General features: G+C 36.2%; 1 protein-coding gene across 1 annotated transcript in view; it reads left to right on the forward strand.

The window, feature by feature from the left end:
* Window positions 1-13620, forward strand: part of Nup154 (nuclear pore complex protein Nup154) — a 41038-nt gene extending 27418 nt beyond the window's left edge. The window contains exons 13-22 of the mRNA XM_089634736.1: window positions 348-558; window positions 1087-1201; window positions 1412-1568; window positions 3715-3989; window positions 4542-4734; window positions 5127-5386; window positions 10431-10653; window positions 11098-11332; window positions 11434-11554; window positions 13138-13620. Of these exons, the coding sequence (XP_089490862.1) occupies window positions 348-558; window positions 1087-1201; window positions 1412-1568; window positions 3715-3989; window positions 4542-4734; window positions 5127-5386; window positions 10431-10653; window positions 11098-11332; window positions 11434-11554; window positions 13138-13390 (2043 nt within the window). The 3' untranslated portion in view covers window positions 13391-13620. The remainder of the gene's footprint in view (window positions 1-347; window positions 559-1086; window positions 1202-1411; window positions 1569-3714; window positions 3990-4541; window positions 4735-5126; window positions 5387-10430; window positions 10654-11097; window positions 11333-11433; window positions 11555-13137) is intronic.
* Window positions 13621-16685: the final 3065 nt, after the last annotated feature.

The raw sequence follows: 16685 nt of genomic DNA on the forward strand, positions 1-16685 counted from the left end.
TAAATTATGAACATGCACAATTGAACCAAACTTTTACAATAAATTTTTTGATTTTCTGCATAATTTCTACAAAATTTACATTTTATTTTACAAATTTTAGGTAGGTAGGTACTCTATTAAAAGGTTTTTACTTCTGTATATTTGAATTTATTCCATTTTTGAAGTGTACTGAAGAAAAGCGTAACAAGTAAAATTGAAGGGGAAATCAGCTAAGAAACAGTTGGGTTAGAGAAAGGTTTGAGGTTAGGTTGTTCAAATTATATAAAAACTGTAACTGTTTTATTTTCCTCAGTCTCTTGTTTGGTGCCAGTGTAAATTTTTTTTTAAAAGAATGTACATATTTTCAGCTATCGAGCAACGTGACAAGCGGAGACTGCACGTCGGTATTGCAATACTTGTACGGAGTCAGGTCGTTCCTGGACAGGAACTCTGTTGGCTCCGTGGGAACGGTACTCGGAAGGCACAGCATGATGCAGGACTCTAACCTCAACCAGACTCGGCAGGACGATATCTACATGAAGGAGAAACAGTCGCTGGATGCTTTGAGAATCTTCATTAGTGAGTTACCATTTTTACTACAATAAAAACACTCTAATGTTAATGGTTCAAATCCCATATTTCGGAAAAAATCGATTATTTGTAGTTTTTTTAAATGGAATTTCAAGGTACTGAAAAACAAAACTTCACAAGTGGGAACTTCTTAACTATACCACAGCCAAGTGGGGAAGTAGGTAGTACCCAAAATTATCCTCCTTAAATACTTGACATATTTATTTATTATTTATACCCGCTAAACTGCCAAAGCAGTTTCTCAGCAGTTTTTTTGTATTATTTTTTTTTTTTTTATTCATTATCATTTTAGTATTTTACATATTTCTGCGCAAATATGTACATAAGTTATCATTAATAATTGACTGAATAATTGTGATTTCTATAGTTTAAAAGCTCATAAGATAGAAAAATGAATGGGGTAGTCGGAAGACCCACTTGGTTACAGACGTTTTGTTTGGCATCTCGGCTTATTGGCCTGTCAAGAGTTAAGCGAGTTTCACTGTATTTATATTAATTAGATTTTTATTTTGTTAGATGGTTCCTGTGAGATGCTGAGCCTCTGGAAAATACTGTGTGAACACCAGTTCCATGTCATTGCGGCTTCTCTTCCTCAAGAACAACAGACTGCCCTTCTTGCTGCAAGCTTCAGGTAAAACCAACATTCATTTAATGGTCCAACTGCTGAGAGATCCATTGTACCCTCTCTTTCTATTACATACATTGTTTATGAGAAGGTGGGAGAGATTACAATGGAACTATCAACTACCTTTATTCTTTAATGCCTTTAGAATTTCATGTTTCCCAAAAAAATTGTTGTTGTGCCAAAAAAAAAATTATAAGTTTTTTTTTCTTTTTTTAGGGAATTACTTTTAGGTGGCCAAGAGGTGGCCGGACTATTAATTTTAAGTTTAATAAATCAATATTTAACAGACAACGCGTCTGTAGATAGTATCAGTAGCGAATTGAGGGAAGTCTGTCCAAATCTCTACAGAAATGAAGATGCTGCTTGTTCTAAGGTATTTATTTACTACTTTATTTATTAATAGCATTATTACATGGCTTAAACACTCTTTTTCCTAAATTGTTTCTCCTATTGAACTATTGAAATTATGGAACAAACAAAATGCCGTTAAATGTATCTATATTTTAAACTAGGAATGTCTAACATTAATTATTATTGAGTTGTGTTATTATAGCCTTCTTGTAACTATTTTCCGTGCAGTGGAACACATCTACTATTTCTGCGATAGTGTTGCCAACTGCATGCAATTTCGGTACAAGCTAATATCTAAACGACTCCTGATATTGTTGTTAAAAAGAATTTTCTATGGAATAATTCTAGTTGGAATTTTTATATGGAAGGTAATAATTGGCTGAGTAAATCAGGGCTATCTATATTTCTATTATCAACTTCAAAAATAAAAGTCAAGTATTCTATCTGAGAGTTTAAATAATTTTAATTCTTTCGTCAAGTGATTGTAATTTATAGTTTATAGTTAACATATTTTAGAATTTTTGGAGTGGATTTTAAAGTGATGGGATCAGATAGAAGAATTATACTCGACTTGACTTCGAACTAAGGGAGAATATAAGATTTTTAATGTTGAAATGTTTTTAAAGTCTCCGCCATTAAGGAGAATGAAGCCAAGAATTTTTAATCTTTTATTTGTTACTGTATTGAGAAAAAAAAATTGTAATCAAAAATAATTTCATATTTGAATGGATACAAATGTCTCCACTGACTTTTTACCTTTTGGTTCTAGCCCATTTACCACACGCTCTTTCTATATATCTCTGTATATCAACATCCCATTTGAAGTTCATAACAATGTTGTAACACAGTTTTGTATTGAATATTTGAGGCCCGATTGGCCAGCCCACATCGCATTTTAGTGTTCTGCTTTATTATATGATTTGAAAGCTCTAAGATGTTGCATTATTTTATTACGATGATGACTTTACCAATTTACACAACTTGTCCATGAAATTTTATGCGTTCTCCGTGTAGTGTGATTTCCGTACATGTAAAAAAATGTCAATCCCCACCATCGAAGAAGCACTCGTGCCGCCACTGGAAAAACATGCGTTGTGTGACAATGTGCCGCGTGGTTTGATGGATTGCATTTTAAAGACCTAAAAAGGCTAACATTAGTGTGTTGTTCGACTTCAGTCAATTTGGAATTGAGTTCATGTGATTAGTAACCTGAAAGCAATTATGTATTGTCAATTGACCATTTTTTTGCGAAAAAACAGTGTTATCAAAGTAACACTGTTTTTGTACCAATCTATTCAAATTACGCGCCATCCATCCATCCATCTACGTTTACAGCAAAAATCATTTAACCACTCAGAACATTAGAACGTCAAAAGACGTAAATATGATAATAGCGGTCAAGACATTAGAACGTCTTTTCACGTAAACGCGCGAGATTTTACAAAAATCGATGTATTTCCATCACTAGTATACGGATTGCCATGATTTAAAAAACAGAGTATCGATAATGAATAACGCTACGCGTCTGTATTCAAGAATATCTATGGAACGTAGAGGTGCATTATCTAAGCCGATTGGATCTGTCATCTTGTTCGTTCATAATTTATTGCGTTTCTAAATAATTTATTAAAAATATTTTAGTTTGGACGGTTAATATTTTGAGGTGACTAATAGTTTTTAATTATATTTCTTCAATATATAAAGTGTTATTTCTTTATGATACTCAGAAAAAAGTACATTTTTCACGGCTTTGAAATAATGGTAAGCGATTTTTACATATTTTTGACGTTTTCATAAAATGTATATTTAGAAACGCAAATATTTACGTATAACAACACAATGCCATAGTGGATTTCATAATCTTTCCAAAACATTTTTTAGAATGAGGCTACGTTTCCCAAAACGTGAGTTATGAAGCTTTTAGCAAAACTCGTAAATAACACAAAAATTATCACGTTTTGACAGTTTCAAAGGAACACATAGTAAATAAAAGTCTTTGTCTGAGAGGTTAAAAAGCTCAACACAGATAGCAGTACAAGGCCTGTGATGCCGCCGGTAGCGCGTTTTTTTTATTTATTTACCGGTTAAGGGCTTAATTAGTACAAGTCACCTTTGTGTACAGAATTCAGTACTTATTGTTACTGTACTATTTATGTACTTTTTTCCAGGCAAATGAAATTCTCTTATTCGCGAACCAGCAAGCCAGTCCGCACGAGAAGGAGGAGATGCTGAGCCAGGCGCTGAAGCTGTGCAAGGACGTGGCGCCGCACGTGAACCTGGCCGTCGTGTGCTCCAAACTCAGCCAGGCCGGCTTCTACCGTGGAGTTGTGGATCTGTGCGTCACCTGCGCTGACCGTATCGACCCCGCCAAGGTCGGCCTGCATTTCTACACCAAGAACCAGCCCAGCCACGATCAGGAGGGCTACTTGGCCTTCTACAAAAGGTAAACACATTCTTATGTTATGATGGTCCCAGTACAGTATAACCAAACGTATTGGGCATTGTTAGGCCTAGAATAAATGTGTGTATAGTATAAGTTACTTGTTCTACCTGTATTTCGATGGAAGATGCTTCGGAACTGGCGTCATTGATCCCTTCGGCACCGGTACATAGTCAGGAAACACACAAAACGTGCGCCCAACAATTGTACACTTTTGACATTTGTCTCATGAGGACGGGTCATTTCTCCGAATCATTCTTAAGTTCAACTTGCCGGGCCTGAAATGATTTTCCGGCCATTGTGTTTCCTTCCCCCTACAACATACGTCCCTTCAAGACGTTAACTACTTCACTACCCAAAAAGACCCTCCCACACCATCCCCAAAGATGACATAGGCCCTGAGGGAAATTATTTTCCTCAGGTGAACGATATCATGTATGATTTGAGATTTTCTCAACCAAAAGTATTATCGGTATTTATTTTTGGGGTATTTGCCGTGTTGCGCCACCTCCTTCTTTAGTCAGCTTTAATGAAAATATGTTTAAATTCCCCTAGGATGGATGTATACCGCGAAGTGACGGGTGTCCTGGAGCAGCTGTTTGAGCAGAGCACGCTGGGGGCTAACGATGGGCAGGCGGGCCCCGTGCCTACCGGGGGCGCCCCCAACCCCTCGTCTCCCCTTGCCCCGCGCTCCCCCTCTACCTTCCAGGACCTGCCCATACAGTCACCGGCTGATGCCAACTTCCAGGTTGGTACAATTAGTGAATTTGTGTTAAAAATTTTGTGGAATCAGATATGATCGCATTAGCAGAATGCTGCTTGCTCATTAAAAAAAAAAAGAGCTATAATTTTGCAAAAAAAAAACAAATAAGTTATTACAAAAATATGGCGGATGGCGAAAATTTTGCTTAAAATTTAGCACACCAAAAGTTAAGGAGTTCATTTTTGCATAACATTCATAATTTATTACGTTCCTTTCTTATTTTTTATATTCTATTGTTTGCTGTAGTGCCAATGTGGATAAATGGAATTGCATAAATATAACCTCATGTAGGAATAAAACTATAGTGTAAATTTTATGTAGAAGTTATGTAAATTTAAAATGTAGTTTTATGTAAATAAATAAATGTTTGTGTTCAGGCCAGAAAGCTGGTCACCGACTGCCTCTCCTACCCCGATGAGCTGCTGCACGTGGCCGTGTACGAGTGGATGTTAACCAAGCAGTTGTACGCGGAGCTCATCGCCGTCTCCGAACCCTCGCTGGAGTCCTTCATAATCAGGACCACGCAGAACAACCCCGATGCCATACACGTCTACGACCTGCTGTGGAAGTACTATGAGAAGTGCGGAAACCACGCCGCAGCTGCCAGGATACTGGATAGTTTGGCCAGCAAACCACAGTAGGTTTATTTTGTATTTAATCCCTTGGGCAATTTTGGGAGGTATTCTTCACAGACAAAAAACATCCGTAGAGTCTTTTTGGGAGATATTTCTCCCAGCCTGATACGATCTCATAAAAGTCATGCTATCTCATTTTATGTTACCGTGAGAAATATGATTTAAAAGTGTTGGAAAGAGAAAATACCGCGCTTTCAGTTTGCTTACAAAAATTTATTAGACCCTCTCGAAAAATTTGAAATAATTCTATGGAAGAACATTTATCATTAATTTGAAAAATATTTTTCAATTTTTGTTGTTTGTTTTTTGGGGTGTTATGCCGTGTTGCGCTAACTCCTTCTTTAGCCGACGTTGATGGACACTGCAACGCTGTCCGAAACGTCGGCTAAAGAAGGAGTTAGCGCAACACGGCATAACACCCCAAAAACAAACAACAAAAATGCTTTTGGCCGTGAGAATCTAAAAAAAAAAAAAAATATATTTTTCAATGTTTGAAATTTTTTATATACACGGTGTCCGGAAACTCGTAGTACAAGTGGGAAACTGGAGAATCTACACCACATGGGGAACCCAAAAAAACATAAAGTTTTTTGATTTGAGCATTTTCAAAAAAAAAAAAAAAACCAAAAAAAAATATTTTTCGGCTATTTTAGGGTTAAAGTTTTTTCTGGTGTTTAGGGTTGAATAACAGTTGTTTTAACCCTGCAGAGCAGAAATATTTTATGATTACACCGGGTTAAATGAAGGGTGATTTCAAAATAATGCTTCAAATCCGAGTTTCTTCATTTGTTTTACTTTCAAATAGTTTTAATTAGTTGGGTACTTTGATCTTCAGTAATAATTTATAAGAATTTGATTAAAAAAAAAAAAAAAAAAAAAAAAATCAACTTCAAACTCGATTTACTCGATAACGAAAGCTCAAAAAAAAAAAAAAATACTACTAAATCGACTCCAAATGTGATGTAGATTCACCAGTTTCCAGCTTGTACTACGAGTTTCCGGACACCCTGTATATACATGGTGTCCGGAAACTCGTAGTACAAGCGGGAAACTGGAGAATCTACACCACATGGGGAACCCAAAAAAACATAAAGTTTTTTGATTTGAGCATTTTCAAAAAAAAAAAAAAACATTTTTCGGCTATTTTAGGGTTAAAGTTTTTTCTGGTGTTTAGGGTTGAATAACAGATGTTTTAACCCTGCAGAGCAGAAATATTTTATGATTACACCGGGTCAAATGAAGGGTGATTTCAAAATAATGCTTCAAATCCGAGTTTCTTCATTTGTTTTACTTTCAAATAGTTTTAATTAGATGGGTACTTTGATCTTCAGTAATAATTTATAAGAATTTGATTAAAAAAAAAAAAAAAAAAAAAAAAAAAAATCAACTTCAAACTCGATTTACTCGATAACGAAAGCTCAAATAAAAAAAATATATACTACAAAATCGACTCCAAATGTGATGTAGATTCACCAGTTTCCCGCTTGTACTACGAGTTTCCGGACACCCTGTATATATATATATAAAATTATGAAAAGTGAAGCGACAATAACTTTTAAGATACCCTTGTCTAATTAAATATGTTTTTTTAAATTTTAGTGGTAATTACAGTTTACACTATAAAAAACTATCAGTAAGCGACTTTAAAATTTTTTTATCTGTATTTGCAATAAAAAAATTATATTTTGAGTTGTAATAATAAAATCTGAAAGAATCTTTCATCTGCTTTCAAGAACAGTATTTCATTTGTAAATTTTTCTGGAATCCGAAAATATTTTCCGACAGTTCACAAATGAGAAGCATATTGCAAAATGTCAGAGGATTTAGGGATTAACCCGTACACCGCACCAAATCAGGCCAGACATTCACTTTTGGCATTTTCATATTATCCGTAAAACGGCTATGCGCCCATATTATTTATTTTTTTTAAAAGAGAGACGAGCGTTTAAGGGTTACAAATAACCTGACAATATTTGAAAATCTCCTACTACCACCTGGAGAAAATGTTGCTTGTGTTGTGATGGAGGATTTAGCCAGCCGAGGAATTGAACACACTACGCCTGGGTGGGACCCAAACGCGATGCCAACTCAGCCACTGACCGGTCAAATTTGACCGGTCAGTGCAAATTTGTAATTTTATAAATTTGAGATACATGTAAGCATAAAAGTTCATGGAGGCAGTTTAATTATTTTGTGACATGCGTCAAAAGATATTTGCTAAACTGTCTGTAAGTGACGTTAAAAATGTCAATGGTCAATGCAGAATCTTTTAAGTAGTTGAGTTGCTTTGTTGATTGGCGAGTTCCGATAGGCAGAAGTCCTCGCTTTCCAAGTATAAAAAAGTGCATGAATCTCCCACAAGCATACTTGTTAGACACATATAAGTTAACCTCTTTCAATATAAGTAGATTAATTTTTCACTTGTAGCAAACACTTTGTACATAATACATATTATAATAAAATAACTTTGTTTGAATACAACTTTATTGTATATATTTATAACCAACCGGTTTCAGTTCAACCCGAACCTTCATCAGGGTTAATAAAAATATATAAAACATGTAAAAAATATATAACATGACAATATGTTTTATTAACCCTGATGAAGGTTCGGGTTGAACTGAAACCAGTTGGTTATAAATATATACAATAAAGTAGTATTAAAACAAAGTTATTTTATTTTAATTATTATGAGTAGATTAAGTATAGTTCTAGAGATTAGTTAGTTAGTAAAAAATGTTTGCTTACATCTTTTTCACATAAATATATAAAGATAATAAAGAATACTAACTTTTTTCCCGTTGCAGGAAACTAATGGGTAAAGCGTATTAAGCAATGAGTGTGTGCCTACATTTATATTTACGATTTGATGTTTGAATGTAGATAAAGTAAGGAATGGGTGCCTACATTTAAAGCAATATGGTGTTTGAATATGGACGATGCAAGGAGTGTGTGCCTTCGTAAAGGGCCCAGGGAGTTAACTGCTCAATTTAGTACACCTGAAACTAAGCCACTTCCGTCGCCAGGATCAAGTCCCTCAGTAGGAGCTAATCTCGCAAAAAGGGACCTAGGAGCTCACTGGCCACTTTTTCACTCGGACTCGAGCCACTCGGGTTGTGTACGTCGACACATATTTTGATACCCATCTTGGAAACTTTACGTTTCCATTAATGAAATTTGTAAAGAAAACCTACAGGTACACTGTACTGCAGTACGTACCTACAGTACACAATAATAATAATGATATTTATATAGCGCCGTTTTCGTGAGAAAATCACCTCAAGAGCGCGAGTACATACCCAGTACTCCAATCTATTCTGGCATCCATAAATATGTTGTATCAGCCAGCATTTTATTTAAATAAATATATTTTTTATAATATTTTTCTTCGCAAATTGCTGTGCTCCTGGTAGATTTTCCACGGGTGTACAGCGTCCTTGGGGTGATTTTTCATAGAAATGGCGCTATACAAATTATCTACACAAGAAAAAAATAATTATTCAAAATTAAAGAAAAAAATTGAACCAATACAGTACATATCCGCGGTTAATTTATAGGTACCTACAAATTTTCTGTTAAAATATTTTTTGTTGAATACGTGACAGCCGCTGTTAAAGGATCAATGTACTTGAAATAAGTTTAGTAGTCCTAGAGAGAGATACAAGTACAAATGTGTCGTCTTCATTCTAGTATCTTTCTGTTTTTTGATTTTCTAACAAGACACGGAAGATTTTTCTTTGGTGATGTACATACAACCTCTGGAACTATACTGCTATGTATAAACTTTCAAAATACATATATAATTATTGTTTTTGTGGGAAGCATACACCTTACATGATATCTATCTATCTTTTTTTTTATTTTTTTTTTTATACCTCACAAGAGTCCCAACTGCTCCCGTCTGGAGCCAGTGAGACTATGGCATCCCCAATTGAGGGATGTTGTGAGGCTGAAGGTAAGTGGGGAAGGGAAAGAGGAAGGTGGGGAAGTACCTGGCTATTCAGATCTAGTCACTAAACACGGCTAAAGCCATTTGGAGCAACGTTTCAATTCTGAATGGTGGTCTTACACCAGGGCGATACTGGTAGTATCTTCCACTCTGGAACGTGCCGCAAATATACTATATATTATTTTAATTAATTTGTGAAATAACACAAATTAATCAAATAAAATTTATTTGCGCACGCCGGGTTCGAACCCGCGACCTTCGGAATGGCAGTCCAATGCGTTACCACTGGACTATGCCGGCCGTCTATATAAATAAAAATGTAAATGTTCATTTGTTCATGATCTTAAATCTCTAAAAGTTCTTACCGATTGCTTTGAAATTTGGATACAACGTTGTATTTGAATATGCGTGTGTTATATACCGATGTTATAACATTTTTTTTTTTTTAAAACAATGTCATCTGTTAGACGTAAAAGCAAACACGCGCTATTGTTTCTGCACAGGCAGACTGAGCCACAGCAACGCGTGGCGGGGTACAGCTAGTTATGAATAAAATGATACAAAGTAACTTCGTTTTGCATCACTATTTTTGAAGTGAAACTTCTTTAGGCGCGTAATGGATTTTCGATGGACGGAGTAAAACCGAGTCAGGATCGACACGAAAATGCGGGTACCCCCACCACCGCTCACCGTTCACTGTCCCTCTCTCACCATATGCGCTTGTTGAGGTGGGGGAGCCGCTCACGAACGTTCTCTCTCTTCTCTTCTTTCCTCTCTCTCAGACACCAGTGAACTGCGCCACGCCAAGCATCAGCTGCTTGGTTAGTATACTGCGTCGTGAGTGTAATACGAGTGAAATACGTAATTGATTGTGGTTCATACGGTTTAACAAAAGAAGTTTCACTTCTGTCTTGCGTAGGCTTGACACACCCACTTTTTTTTTATTATCTTGAATGCTTGCCGGGTTTTCCTCAAAAACCCTCATAAATATTCTCTTTGTGGGAAGGAAAGGAAGACAGCTTATTAGTCAAAATAAGCTGCAAGCAATGAGTACACTTTTGTCTTGGCTGTGTTTCTTATTATATCTGTTATTCCAGTCCAGCGGTGTCCCTCGCGCAGCGCTGCAGCTGGCTGTCGCGGGCAGTGGTTTTGCTGCGCGGAGGAGCAGGGGCGAGTCCCGGTACAGGCCGCCTGTTGCGCGAGTTGGAGGACCGCGCGGAGGTGGCGCGCCTGCAACGCCGCTTGCTGCAGCACGCCCAGCAATGCCTGCCGCCGTACGCGCTGCAGCAGCTCAACACCACGCTGCTGGACATCACCAAGGTCTGTAGTTATGAAACAAACAACACTGGAGACCAAGCTAAATTAATGTTAACCACTTATGCATTCAATTATTGAGGCATTCTTTTTTATGTAATTACTTCACAAGAATCCTGAAGAAACTGGCCAGAGCCATCAAATATTTTTTTTTAAATTTAACAACGCCCACATATCGAACAGTGCGATTTTGGCACAAATCGACTTATTTGTGCCGGAGTTTCATAGTCGAGGACGTTACCACAACTTGTTGTATTGTCGAGCGAGTCTAACAAAATCACAGTATCATATCTCCCAGCAACAATTGCTCCAACTCCTTTCTTTTTCAATACATAAAATAATGTGTAAGTGCAATGGTTTATGAATCAGGTCTTCTGATTGACGATTTGATCTGAATCAAAAAATGGATGAATAATGATAGCATATTTTAATTCTTCATTCTTTTTGCAGCTGTTTGAAGAATACGCGCAGAAGTACGACCTGTGGGAGTGCCAGATCGCCATAGTCCATTGCTCCGGCCACAACGACCCGCTGCTGGTGGAGAGCATATGGACCAACATCATCAAGGACGAGATCAACAACATGAAGGCTGTACCATCCAACGAAGACAAGATGAAAGGACTGCTCAGTAAAATAACCACACTAGGAAAAGAATATGTCAGCTCTGGTAGCTGTTTCCCCCTCGGTAAATTGACTAAAGATATTTAAACAATCATATTAAATTATTTTCCATAGATAAATTGATTGTCTATCATGACTAGTTTTTAATATTGTCTTTGTTTTCAGCGTTCATCCTAAAACAATTGGAACTTCAAAGCTGTCGGCTGGGAATAGAACCCGGAATGGTAGCCAAAACTTTCATCGATATAGACGTACCAATGGAACAACTGATTGATATATACACAAGGTCATTTATGTTTTCAATCAATTATTTATTTATATACAGTCAAACTCGCTTAACAAGTTCCTTGCGATGCCATACGTAGTAATTCAAAATCATGTGTTTTTGGTTTGAAAATTTGGTCGCCTAGAAATGTTTCAGATGCTTTAATTAAATACTGCGAGTAGAATACATCTTGGCCTTTGAAATAATCGAGTATTTTTTAGATAAGTATTTTTATAAGCCCAGAAAAAATAATGTAAAGGCCTATGAAAACTGCTTTAAAGTTCAAAATCTCCTACTTACGAACCCATTTTCGGTTATGATTTTATTGTATAATGTGGCAAAATAAGTTATTGATAAAATGATCGGAAAAAAATTAAATATTTATGCCTGAACATCCACAAAATAAAATAAAAGACACTTTTTGGCCATGTTTTTTTCTTGCATAAATCAAAACAGGCGGATGGTGTTAAGCGGGAATTTAAACCTTATCGCCATCTACGTAAGGGTTGTTATTGATAGCGGCTCAATTTAAAATATTACACAATGTAGTGCATCGCCTTAAGATGTTTTGTTTTTCATTTCCATGAAATTCCATACAAAAGCACGATTTTTTCCCACATACAAAGTTTTATATAAAACTGCTTCCCGCCTAAGAAGTTTTTATAAAAAGTTTGGCGGTGAATCCATCACAAACGAAAACTAGTGGCGAAATATACCCGAAAATGTCCCTTTTTTTCCAAAAGTAAGAAAATGTATCACTTTGTTATTATGGCCTGCATCCCATGTTTTAGAAGTTTGGCAGTAAAACCATCATAAACCAAAACTAGTGTCACTACATAGTTACCTGAAATGAACCTTTTTTCAACAGTCATAAAATCAACAGCTTTGTTTAAGTAGATTACGCAAGTTATACAGTGGTAGTGGTATTATTATTTAATGAGCAGGCCGCATTCTTCTGGTGCACTCATATCCGATTGCAGAATAAGTTTTAAATTAATTGAGTTGTTTTAAATTTAAAATAAGTTAATCCTTTCATCTCTCAAAGTAAGAATCCGATCGAGCTTTAAATTGCTTTATATCACTTTAATTATATTGATAGAATCGATGACAAGTTGTCCAAATTTTTTCCATACATCCACTACTAATTTAATCTTTCTTGAAGAGTTAACGAACTGTTCATTTTTGTGTTTGAAACGCTCAAAAACTAGAAAGTAAAAAGATAACCGCATGTGTGTACCACTTTTTGAATGTCTTACGATAACTAATGTCAGAAGCGTCCGCTGAGCCCTCGATCAAGTATAATAGTAAAATACGAAGTGCATTCTTTAAAAGATTAATGCGGTAAAACGATGCATAGAGCAACGATCGATGCAATCTATTTTTGTAAGTTTTCTATGAGATTAATTCAGGACTGGAAGGTATAAATAGAAATAAGCCGGTATGCCGCCCCGTATATGTTGAACACAAAATAACCCAATCTCACTCAAAATGTCAACCGTATTGAAATGACGCTTTTGACGTATACCGAAGCTGAAAATGTTGCATTACTTTATAAATTTAGTTTTCAGTTTTGTTAACTAATTATTTTTCTTTAATAATTTCAGACTGATAAGTCTAAATGAGCGTGTTTGGCTTTCGGAAGGCAACGAGCTGCACCTCATCGAAGCGGGAGCCGTGCTCATGGACTGCATAGTGAGCAACTCCGTTCCCCTCAGCGCCCATCACCGGAGACGGATCCTCATCAAGTGCCAAGACCTGGTCTCCAGCTCCCTCAACGCCCTCTACACTAAACCCGATACAGAAGAACTAGTCAAGGTGTTAAAAGGAACACAAACCAGACTTGAGAGAATGGAGTGAGAAGATTCATTGAAAAATAATAATTGTTTGTTAAATTCATGGACTATTGTTAATCATTTTTGTTAGTGAAATTCATGTGAACTTTTAGTTTCCGATATATTTTTTTAATGTTACACTTTTAATATTGTGAATGAGAGATTGAATGAAAACTTTGGAATATTTACATAACATTGAATGTTGATAAAAATAATTTGTAATTCGTTTGTAAATAAACTTAATGAAAACATAAACCGTCTACAAATTCAGGACTGAGTATATGTATTCAGGACTGAGTATAAGTTCACTGGGCAACAGGACTGAGTATAATTGAATTACTTCACTGGGAACAGGACCGAGTATAAGTGAAATATTTCACTGGGCAACAGGACTGAGTATAATTGAATTACTTCACTGGGAACAGGACCGAGTATAAGTGAAATATTTCACTGGGCAACAGGACTGAGTATAATTGAATTACTTCACTGGGAACAGGACCGAGTATAAGTGAAATATTTCACTGGGCAACAGGACTGAGTATAGGTCAAATACTTCACTGGGCAACAGCACTGAGTAAAGTGAAATACTTCACTGGGAACAGGACCGGTCCAATACAACAACGCCTTCCGCACAATGTTTTGTCTCCCCAGATACTGCAGTGCTTCCCGTATGTTCACGGAGGGGCGAGTTCCCAGATATGCAGCCCTTATTAGATCAAGGGTGGCAGGAATGAGGGAAAGGATAAGAAGCTCTGGAAATATCCTCACTATGGAAGCCCGCCCATCCTCCATCCTCCAGCATTGACGCACACTGGAGAAAAATACTAGCGCCTAATATAGTCACAGCTCCCTAAAGGCTTCAACTTTCTATTATTCTATTATATTTTCAATTTATTCTGTTTTTTTTTCTTTGTTTTTCTGTTCTATTTTTTTGTTTTTGATCATATATTTTTTTGTATCTCTATATGGAATGTGTGGGACTGCACTAACCTCCCCTCATATCGGAATAAACACTATTATATTATTTTTGTTATTTGTTTTTGGGGTATTATGCCGTGTTGCGCTAACTCCTTCTTTAGCCAACGTTTCGGACAGCATTGCAGTGTCCATCATCAGGGCAGATGTCTTATTATGAAAATCTTAAATCATACTATTATATTATTATTATTATAAGTGAAATACTTCACTGGGCAACAGCACTGAGTATAAGTGAAGTATTTCACTAGGCAACAGGACTTGATTGTAGCAATTTAAGCCAGGAGGCATAGAGCCATGATTTTTCATCACAACTGGAACAATTATTCAAATGTTACATTTCATGTCAAAATAATTTTTTAAATGTGATTCAAACTCAACCGCTCCCTGCTAACCGGAGCCAGTGAGACTGGCAGTGGCACTGACACTTGAGGTATATTGTGAGGGCGAAGGATAAGGGAAAAGGAAGGTGGGGGAGTAACTGGCTATTCAGATCTGGTCACCAAACACGGCTAGAGCCATTTCAAGCAATGTCTCAGTTTTTTTTAATGTGAATAGCGCACAAGAGTCCCAACCGTTGGAGCCAGTTATGGCATCCCTAATCACGGTATGTTTTGAGGTAGAAAGTGGGGGAGTACCTGGCTATTCAGATCTGGTCGCCAAAACACAGCTAAAGCCACTTCAAGCAATGTTTCAATTCTGAATGGTGGTCTTACGCCAGGCCGATACTGATAGTATATTCCACTCTGGAACATGGCGCAAGTATACTATATATTATTTTAAATGAATAAATTATGAAATAAAACAAATACATAAAATAAAATTTAATGTGCACGCCGGGATTTGAACCCGCAACCTTTAGATTGGTAGTGGAGAGCCTTACCCCTTGTCCGCGGAGGCAATTCTGAATGGTGGTCTTTCACCAGGGCTACAATGAGAGTATCTACCACTCTAAAACCTTCTGCAAGTATGCATATGATTTTATATGAATTATGTGAAATGTTATTAAATAGAATTTATATTAAATTTTTAAAAAACACAATTTGTACTACACCACTTTTATTTTTGAATTAACATAGATCACCAACCGGGTTTCGCTTTTCCCAAGCTTCGTCAGGGCTTATTATTTACAGTTAAAAATAAGCCTGACGAAGTTTTGGAAAAGCAAAACCCGGTTGGCGATCTTTGTTAATTCAAAAATAAAAGTGGTGTATTACAATTGTATTTTTCATTTGATATATAATATCACACCACAAAGTATTTATTTCCTTCGAAAAAATAAAATTTATTTGCGCACTCCAGGATGTCGAGGACCTTAAACCTCGACGACGGAGCCGTCATGTATCGGTCTTTCGATTGTAACACACTCCTACTATGTGCCTGACTTAGCACAGTGGAACTATCACAAGTTCCCAAAGCACCCTTCAGGCCTCTGACATATTGACCGTTATATTTCTTAAAAAAGCTGTCAAAAAGTCCAAGAATTTGTGGAATTTGCTACTCAATGAAATCCAAATAAATGGGATATTTCTGAATGTATCTGAAAACTGTACTTGAAAGGTGTTAAAATACTCTTTCAAATTTTATTATTAGGAATAAACATTTAATTTTAGTAACATTACAATTTAGAATGCAGTTTTTAACACTTAAAAATGGCTCATCTTACGTTTTTTCGTCTAAAAAAACTAAAGGTACTTTTAATATACACATTTTAATATACAAATGTATTCTAAACATTATAGCCACCTCACATTTTTGTCATTTCATATGAAAATGATTAATTAAAAATTCACAAAAATTCTAAAGCTTAGTGTTTTCTCGTTTTAACGCCATTTAGTTCATATTTCTTACTATGACGGTAAGTGAGACACAATGATTTCTATTAGACCATATAAGTTGTTCAAAAAAGTTAACAAAATGGACTCTACGGGTACTATGTAGCTGTTTGTTCCCAAAACCGAAGCCGTTAGAAGTATTTCACACCCTGATGAAACAGGATAAACCGTTAAGGAGTATTTCACACCCTGATGAAACAGGATAAGCCGTTAAGGAGTATTTCACACCCTGATGAAACAGGATAAACCATTAAGGAGTATTTCACACCTTGATGAAACAGGATTAACCGTTAAGGAGTATTTCACACCCTGATGAAACAGGATAAACCGTTAAGGAGTATTTCACACCCTGATGAAACAGGATAAACCGTTAAGGAGTATTTCACACCCTGATGAAACAGGATAAGCCGTTAAGGAGTATTTCACACCCTGATGAAACAGGATAAACCATTAAGGAGTATTTCATACCCTGATGAAACAGGCTACAAAAGGAGTATAGTTAGAATTTTC

The sequence above is a fragment of the Hesperophylax consimilis genome, chromosome 8, assembly GCF_061612785.1.
Source record: "Hesperophylax consimilis isolate HC1 chromosome 8, BYU_Hcon_1.0, whole genome shotgun sequence".
Classification (NCBI taxonomy): Eukaryota; Metazoa; Arthropoda; class Insecta; order Trichoptera; family Limnephilidae; genus Hesperophylax; species Hesperophylax consimilis.